General features: G+C 32.9%; 1 protein-coding gene across 1 annotated transcript; it reads left to right on the plus strand.

Annotated features, from left to right (window-relative positions):
- The first annotated feature begins 2,781 nt into the window (after positions 1–2,781).
- Positions 2,782–8,165, plus strand: LOC110705511 (RNA polymerase sigma factor sigC-like). Its single transcript, XM_021883397.1, has 7 exons — positions 2,782–3,383; positions 5,077–5,228; positions 5,310–5,846; positions 5,961–6,191; positions 6,773–6,913; positions 6,999–7,196; positions 7,655–8,165. Exons 1-7 carry the CDS (start codon positions 3,284–3,286, stop codon positions 7,931–7,933), a joined length of 1,638 nt encoding a protein of 545 aa, XP_021739089.1. The 5' UTR covers positions 2,782–3,283; the 3' UTR covers positions 7,934–8,165.
- The last annotated feature ends 1,887 nt before the right edge of the window (positions 8,166–10,052 follow it).

Consider the following 10,052-nt stretch of genomic DNA (forward strand, 5'->3'; position numbering starts at 1 on the left):
GTTACTTGGAAAATCTATACTTTTTCCCTTAATTAAAGCACATGACCCACTAAATTACACTCCTAACAACCACTCATCCCATTTTAAAGTGTATTATATCATGTGAACCCCATATTTCTTAAATACCGTGAAAAAGTGTGTGTTGCATCTAAAAGAAAACGGAGGAAGTATATATTAATATATACCATGCTGTCCAATTGTCCATGCATATATGGCCCCCCTCTTTCTTTTTAATTACTACTGTCGAAGATAGTAAAACAAATATAAACAGTAAGTAGTATTGTCAATTGTCATACTAGTTGATTTGCAATGCCCTCGATAGGAGGGAATAAAAATTATTTAAAGTTAATGGTTATGTTTTTCCACATAATTTAATTATTGAAAGTAATTTGGGAAGTTAAGATTGCAATTTGTAGCAGTAAAACTCCTGCAGCAATTAGTATGACATTTTACCAAGCTTAGGTCTAGACTCTCTAGAGTACGTTATAGACTTATTTTTCATTTGCATATACTTGTATCTTATATTCCTAATATTTCCAAATTCTTGTTGTGACATTGGTACCACATACGATATAAGTAGAGAAATAAACATATTTAAGTAACTCTTGAGTCCAGACTAATGATCGATCGTTACATCAATACAGCTAGATGTACTACTACTAATTACAAATAAATTACCTAATTAAATTGAAAATGCCGAATTAAAACCTGGGATTACGAGTAAGCAAGTAAATTTGTGTTGCAAGAACAGCTGATTTCCGTCCATTAGCAAAATCCGTACACATGAATATAAAAATATTATCTAGTACACTGTATGACCCACAATAATGGTTAATTGATAAAATTTCATCAATCAAGTTGATTGCCTGGGGCTGTCTGACCTGTCTCTATTTAAGTAACTCTTGACTCCAAACTAATGATTTATCATTAACACCAATACAGTCAGATGTACCAAGTGCATGAACAAGAATCAATTAACATATCGGGATCAAATGATCTTGAATTTATCATGTCAAAATCAATATGTTGTGCCAGCCAAAATTTAACTTCTTCATGAAAACGGAGTTTGCTAGTCGCTAAAATTAATGATACATTGATATGAAAAAAAAAAAAAAAAAAAAAAAAAGTAATTGGAAGACAAGAGACTCCTCGTACCATGATTCATGGATTGGTGTGGGCCAATGGTATAATGGGTGTTTAGCAGAGAGGAGACATAGTGATAGGGAAAAATATGATTATAAAGAAGAAGCAACTACTATTGTGTTTTAACCAAGCTAAGCTACTTCACCTTATTTGTCATTTAGGCTACAATTTTTCTGTTCATCGACTTGCAATTTGCAATGTGCCAAATTTCATACTTATTGTCCATCATAACCATGCCCCACTCATTTCGATTTTTATTAGCCTCAACTTTCAAGTGACTAATAATATATTAATGTCATTTTATTACCTAATTAATACAATAATAATAATATATACAAGTACATATATTTTAAAAAATTCAATTCTATAATTATGACCTTTGATTTTAATTCATATGTATATTCACTCCAATTTTACCCATTCACCAAAATTGAAATTCAATTAGTCAGAATTTGAAGTACTGTAAGCAATTTTCGTTCGTTCATATCATTATGCGTATTGTATGTAGCACAATTGTACAACATACTTAGTCTATTAACATTATATTTCAAGTTTCATGTATGACATATTATATTTAATGTACGAGTACATGTCAAATCGTATAAGGTTATGAAATCTTATTGATCAAAAAATAAGGCACATCCTATGTTATTATATGCTTGTATAATGCACCCTAATCACCAAATAAGATAGTCCTAGTAAGGGAAGGATGGCAATCATGGCATGCATGGAGTCATGTAAGTGGCACGTACCGCCTTCAACCGATGGGATTAAGTCACAAATGTCGATGGAAGTGCCATCCTCAGTACAATCGATTTGCAACCCTTATTGAGCCTTCGCGTTGTAGTAACACAGAATTACATAGTATACATCATAATCAAGAAGAGTATACGATTGTTTATTTTGCTCTCATCATAAACTCGTATATCTAAATAGCATTTGGTATGCGTGAAGATGTTTGAAATTCTCAAGCTAAGCAGCATATATATACTCGGTATATCATACGGAGTATTGTACACTGAATCAAAGGGAAGCTGAAATAGATGGTGAAGAAGTTATAATGAAGTATTTAAATGTTCTAATATTATTAATATCCCTTTGAAATGGTTTTTGGCAAAGGTTATTACGTTTTTAACTTATTCTAGTTCAAAGGGTTGTAATTGGGCCTACAAAGGGTTAGACAAGAAGCCATTTTGCTTGTTAAAAGGTGTTGGGCTATCTTGGGCCATAATCAATATGCAGCTCCAAAACTTTGGGCTGGTCCATCATTCATAAATAGACAACAAATTTACGGATCATAAGCTCATAAGGCCCATTTCCAACAAGCAAGGAAAAAAAGTTCCAAATACTATGTGATCTTTTGATGTTGGAAAAAGATATACTATGGACTATAAACGATTTTGGAGGGATTAATACATAAATCTTCAAGCAACCCTAGTGTTTTAGAATAAAAATGTAACATAAGTATATTGAATAAAATCTTAAATTATGATCATAGTGCTTTACAATAAACTTATAGCATATTTATATTGACTAAAAACTTAAATTTATGATCATTATATAGCATATACTTATTAGAAGTTAAAACATTGATACTTGTAAGTACTCCGTATTAAGTTTTAATAAATCGTCAAATTAGTTTTTAATTAATTGATTCAAATAATTGATATCATTTGAGCCAACTCAAACATTAAAGCAATAAATTAAAGATCAAATTTCCCTAAACTCTTTATATGACAACGCTTAGATGATTCTAATGTGCAAGACCTTTACCTCTATCAATATTTGATCAATAATGAGATTAATAACCCAAAAAATACTATAAAAATTTGTGTATATTCACCTTCCAACCACAAAAAAAATAAAATAAAATAATACGGAGTATACACGTGGGGCAATTCTACCTGAAAAATCCTATAGCAAATCAGAAAATATCCAGTCATTCTTCAATCTTTCTTCTAAAAAGATGAAGAACCGGTGGTCGAGAGCTGAGGCACCCAAATTTTGTCCATTTTCTGCTCATTTTAATTTAACACTACCAATATTATTTCCCTTTTACTCTTTTGCTTGCTAATTTCTATAAACTTGTATGATTTCAACTTAAATGGGATCAAAAAGAACATATTTTTATTGAATTTTGATGGGTTTAGGCTGCAAATTGAATATGATGAGATGTGTTCTTCCTTCACTTCGTTCTCCTTTCACCATCAATTCATCCCCTCCTTGTTGTTCTACTTCATGTAAGTTTTTTCCCCTTTTAATTTTAGCTTTTCTTGATTAAATTTTGATATATGGTACAAAACTACAAATTATTGAATTGTAATGTTATTTATTGCAGTTAATTTTTGTGGGTTTGATGTTTAAGTATGCAAAATTGCTTGAATTCAACCTGAATTGCTTGAATTGAGCTAGCATTTTGGAGGGGTTGATATTTGATAACATAATCTATACAATTGGCTTGAAGTGATTTACTTCCTGAATTTAATACTTGTATGATATACAACACAAATTGCTTGAATTGAACTATGATTTCTTTATTTGATAGTAGAATGAATTCAAGAACTTTAGTTGGGATTGTGAAGATGTATGTAGGTTTTGAAAATTCTATGTGTATGGTATATGGTTGCATCACTTGGGTGTAATGTAAGCACTTATAGATCAATATGGAATTAGGGATGTGATGAATTCATTGTCGAGATTTGTGTATAATGTCGCATTTAGGTGGTATTGGCGCATTGTGTTATTTCCCTAACTTGATGAAGGGTTTTTAAGAAGGCGTGGAGAAAGGGGGAAGGTTGGCTTAGGTTATCTGGGCATGCAATTTGCATTATTCACTAATCTTGGCGATAATTTAGTCTTCCTCGTAGAATTATTAACCTAGGCTGTTATAATGATTTACCAAAGTGATGATTGAGAACCGTGATTCTTGTTACTATGGATATATGGCAGACAATGCCATAATCTGTTAGCTTTAAGGCCTTTAACGAATATTCATTGATTGTAGGTAGTTGCTCGATTGGGTTTTGTGTAAGGTAACATGTAACAAATATGTCTTTATTATTGTTGTTCTGTGTGTTCTTGAATTGGATTTGTAGTTTTTTGGCAGCAAACGTATCTTATGAAACCCAAAATCACAATCATGTATAGTGTAATGCTTCTAAATTCAGCTATTTAAAATTTGGAGGATTGAATCCATATTTCTTCTTTGAATAGGTAATTATCGAATACAAGTATTAGAGGTTTGACTAACTCAAACTTCGGGTTTAGAAACTATTCAATCCTTCTATCTTTGCCCAAACCTGTCTTTATCTAGAAAGGCCTAGATTTGCTGCTATTATGTTTACTCTTTGAGGAGTAAAGGTCACTTCCATAGTTCTATCCAAGCTATCTGAAAACGAATGCCCATTTCCAGGGTGTAGAGAAAATGATTTTGATGACTTGTATTTATACATACTGTTCAGGGCTTCTGTTTTTTTTTGTTTTTTTAATTTATTTTTTTGTTTATTTATTTATTTTTAATCAAAATGCATTTTCCGGTCCTTTCTAACCTCCTCATGGACAAGGTTTCTGAATAATTGTGAATTTTCTGGTACTCCCTTGCTTAACCCTTAATAAACTTGCCCAATTCATCTGCATTATTGCTTTGCCCAACGCCATTTTATCTTTTGAAACCTGTACATTGTTTTAATCATCAATTCTATTCCAAGATCGATATACATCTTTTTTGAGATAAAGGAAGTATCATACATGTTAGACCTTACCCAATGCCGAAGTATCTTTTTAAAGTTACACATTTTGAAGATCAAAAATTTATTTTCTTTTTGAGATGAAGGGAGTAATGGAGTATCAATGTATCATACATGTTAGACTAGGTGTGCTTTAGTTCCTCCTAATTGTGTACTGTAGAATAATCTCTTATTTTGGAACCTGCAGTTCGAGGTAAAGAGCTTGATTTTGGCTCAGCAAGGCTGTCTCTCTTGACATTTGGCTTTGATGAAAGTGAAAGTCTGCGTAAAGACACATCAAGACCACATGCAAGTTCTTCGTTACCACAAACTGCTGAGAATGACTACTCAAACTTGGAGGTAAAGAGGTGTATAATTAACTCTATTTTACTGTATCTGGAGCAATACCGAGTGTGTAATCCAATCTTTCGTTTATTTCAGACGACTATCAGTAAAAGACCCTGCAAAGGTTTGCAAAATACTCTAGTACTACCAGAAGGAGACACCTCTATGTATGTTCGAAGTGTACAAGCCTGCAGTGCCTCACATTTTCATGTACTAATGGAAAATATCAATGTACTTGAGAATAAAGTTTCTGATTCTGAGTTATTGAAGCTTGAAAGAGATATTCTAGTTCAATTAGGAAGGCTGGGAGCACTGCAGCTGTTTCATGCATGTTTATCTAGGACTGTTGATATGTTAGACTTACCCGATCAGATCACTGTAGATAACCAAGTAAATGTTAGAAAAGATAATGTTTTGAAAAAAAATGTGGTTTTTTCAAAGAGGAAGGAAGAAAGAAAATCAAGGCAACAGAGGAGGTTACAAGCTACCAGTAAAAAATGTGCTTGTAGATCAGAAATTTCCATTGAAAATTCAATGCATCATGTAGTTTCTTCTGCGGCAAAGAAGACCACGGCGAGAAGCAGAAGAGCAGTAATTGCCAAAAATGAAGCAGAAATGTCAAGGGGAATAAAGGTTATCCTTGTTGATGTTTTTATTTTTTATTTTTATTATCATTAATCTATTTTGGTGCTTAGCAATTTAGCATACTCTAGGCTGGTTACTTATAATTACCCCTCACTGTTTAAGGTAGTTGCGCAACTAGAAAAGATGAAATCAACCTTGGAAAAGGAATCTGGAAAGGTAGTGAGCTTAAAATGCTGGGCTGAAGCAGCTGGTATTGATGAAAAGGTGTTGCAGCATGATTTGCACTTTGGTTGGTATTGCAGGGACGAACTTCTTAAAAGTGGTCGCTCCTTGGTATTGTACCTTGCGAGATACTATCGAGGACTAGGAATTGCTCATGAAGATTTGATGCAGGTGATTTATTTTTTGCCTATCTGTTAAGACAATGTATCCTTTCTTTCCTATCCTTTACAAGAAGTCAAGCTGAACACACTGTTGAGACTTGAAAATGTTTGCTAATTTGCTATAGTGGTGAAAATATCATCATGAACTTCTTATATTCAAATGACAAATGAGGAACATTAAATTCGACTTTGGGGAGTATCAATTGCTTAGTCAACCTTGTCTTCTGATGCTGCATCGTGGCATCTGTTTCTGGTATCTTAACGTCATTAGTTTGTAATTACTCATAGTTTGTCGTATGCTGCTATACCCAATAGAAACCTGTATGCAAGACTAATTAGAATTGTTAATCTTCATTGGCTTCAAATATATATTGGATATACACTGAAGATGACTTCTCTGGGCTGGACTAACATTTCATATCTAGCTCTTTTTTATATTGACTCTATATATCCTGCTTTCAAAGAAGATAATTGTTCTACTAGATGGGATGAAATTGACGTCAAAATAACATATCCATGCTACTTTATTGCTTTCTGAGCTTATGTGTTGCTTTCCCTGAAAATAATTGCTTGTTACTAATCTTGACACAGGCAGGGAACGTTGGAATATTGCAAGGTGCTGAAAGGTTTGACCACACAAGGGGTTATCAATTCTCTACATATGTCCAGTACTGGATCAGAAAAGCGATGTCTCAATTGGTATCTCGGCATGGAAGAGGGATAAAAGTTCCAGTATGTACCTGAATATTATGGCTATTTGTTTTTCTGCAAACTTGTTCTTGAGTATTTATATCATGGATATCCATTTTTCATGTAGGCGACATTGAGCACTACAATAAGCCGCATACAAAAGGCTCGAAAGACCCTAAAAAGAAGTCAGGGTAAACACCCTGATGACGTTGAAGTTTCAAAAGTCACCGGTCTTTCCTTGGATAAAATTAAGTCTGCTGATAAGTGCTTGCGAATTGTGGGTTCATTGGATTCAAAAGTTGGAGATATAAATATTAAATATTTGGTAAGACAGTGCACCTCACTTCTTTATCATGAACAAATCTGTGTCTTATTTGACTTGTGTTTCCTTATACAAGCCACCTATATGAATTGAAATTGTGTCAAGTTCCATGAATCTGAGAGTTTAAAACACTTTTTTTAAATTTTTTGTGTGATTGATTAAGGTATACAACTTTCCTTTTCACAATTGCAATGATTGATGGGAAACATTGCTTTAGGCTGTACCTATTGCATTATTTTTTTTTTTTGTTTCCTCTTTTTCTGCCAGGAAATGGCCCTATGCTCTAGCTTATTTTGGTTTCGTGTTTTTGTACTCTGTAGTTATTTTTATACGACAATGAAGTTTGATGCAGGAAATCATCCTAAGAGTCACATCAAAGTCTTGTTTTCTTAATACCTTTTTTTTTGGGTTATGTTGTCATGTAAAAGAGAATATAATTTCATTTGGCTTCTGTGACACAGGAATGCACTCCAGATACCTCACTAGAGATGCCGGAAAAAACTGTAATGAAGCAGCATATGAAAAACGACGTACATAAACTCCTTAAAGAGCTTGATCCAAAAGAGAGACGAGTTTTGATCCTTAGGTATGGATTGGAAGGTCATTGTATGTCACTTCATGAGGTCGGAAAGATTTTCAACGTAAGCAAAGAATGGATAAGAAAAATGGAAAAGAGGGCTTTCAATAAGCTAAAGAACGAAGAGAACCGAAGAAATCTAAAGCATTACATAGATCTGTAGTCTAAGATAACTCCATTTAAAACAAAACTCGAAAAAAATCAGATGCCTTTGTAATTTTCATCCCATGTATCTTGTTGTACACAAAATCCTTTGTATAGAAGCATATAGATTATTCTGTCACATTACCTAAATTTCCTTCTTTTGGTCTAGTGTAATAAATATACACTCTTTTTGACGAAGAAATGTGCATATAGAGTATACTACACTTCTCGTCAGATACTCAGATTGTTTACTGCAAGCAAAATCTTTGGGGAGCATTAATAAAGTCATTTCAAAGAGCACTCGCTATATTTGTTAACATGATTTCGAGGTCTCATGTTAACAATTTTTTACGTAGTATTAAACGTGTCAAAACATTGACCTTTTATTTGATCATTTAAATTGAATTAGCTCATTCAGTATTACAAATGAAATTAGATAACCATATTGTGACACAAATAAAAATTGATCAGAATCAATTCAATACGATTTCAAAATTAACATGACTAATATGACTAAGTAGGTTTTTCCATAACAATTTCTTCACAATATTATTAGTAGATTTGACCCGAGCTAACAGAATCAAGGCATTTGTCTAATCGCTCGTATATGACCTGAATCAAAATACATCAAATCAAACCCGAACCAAGCGAAATGATTCCAAATATGTGTAAGAGAAGAATATTTGTCAGAAATCAAACATGAAGAGGGTCTCATGAATCATGATATAGGGCATGTTCGGCAAAATGTAGCTGTGAAGGTAGTTGTAGTTGTGGAGATAGCTGTGAGCTGTGGAGATAGCTGTTAGCTGTCAACAAGTTGTTAGCTGTAAAAAAAGATAATTTAGGTATGATTGTTCGGTAAAGTAGTGGTTGACTAGCTGTTACATTTAAGAATCAATATTTTATTTTTAAAACTATACATTAAATTTTCAAAAGCTACTTCAAAAGTTACCTCTAACTTCAAAAGCTAATAATCCTAGCTTTTAATAAAAGCTACCTCCACCACTAAAAGCTACTTGAACCATTACTTTGCCAAACACTCACATTTTTTGTTGAGTAGTGGTTTGACTTGGTCAAATCACTAAAAGCTACTCAAAAGCTAGCGCTAAACACGTCCATAAACTAGTCGACATCATCCATGATGAAAATTGGAACAAGAATAATTTTTTGTAATTTCCTATTTGGTGTGACAAGGAGAGGATACTAATTCTATACTCTTGTTTTTATGCACTTAGCTTGACATGTATGTATCCTTCTCCTTTTTAGCCTAAAGTTTAATCTTCCTTTTCATTAAGCAACAATATTTATCCTAATGAGTAAACTATACTACTCTGTATATTTTTCCCTCGTTCTTTTTTGTTTGTTAAGCTTAGACTTTTATAATCAGCTTTTTAAAACTTTTTTTTCTGAAAAAAATACTACCAATTTTTATAATAAACCTACAAAACATGTCATGCAATAGCAAATCCGATACCAAGCTAAGGTTGGTCTACTGGGAATGATTGCACCTTCAACCTTGAGGTTGGGGGTTCAACCCCCACTAGAGACACTTTGAAGCTGGGGATTCTTTACCCATCCTCCCTCACTCTCAAAGTGTCTGACCCGCAAATACCGAACCAAATATATCGTGAGGGTTGAGGTTCGCTCAGTGTCATTCTTACTGTAAAAAAATTAATAAATAAATAAATAATAGCAAATTTTATTTAAAATGTATTTTTCTAATATCAACTTTTTATAATATTTAGTCACGTATAATTGTACGTATTCATGGACAAATATACATATTAAAGGCTACAAAATCACCAGAGACACTTTGGGGTGAGGGATTTCCTTACAATTATCCATCCCGTACTTTCATAGTATCTAACCCATTAACTCAAGTCGGGAAGACCTGTAAGAAGTTCCTATCCGACCTACTACTCTACTAGGACCCTTCTCCTTACCAATAATAAAAAAAAAAGGTATGAGACTGTACTATAAAGAAAAAAACAGGAGTACTAAAATTAGTACTATGATTTTCCGTAAAATAACATTAAGAGCTTTATCAAAATGATTCTTGGAAATTGTCCATTATCACATATTATATGCTTTTCTTTTCGAAATTGGCTCAATATTTCAAAGGGATCAGATTTTGAAAT

This window comes from Chenopodium quinoa, unplaced genomic scaffold (assembly GCF_001683475.1).
Source record: "Chenopodium quinoa cultivar QQ74 unplaced genomic scaffold, ASM168347v1, whole genome shotgun sequence".
NCBI classification, from domain to species: domain Eukaryota; kingdom Viridiplantae; phylum Streptophyta; class Magnoliopsida; order Caryophyllales; family Amaranthaceae; genus Chenopodium; species Chenopodium quinoa.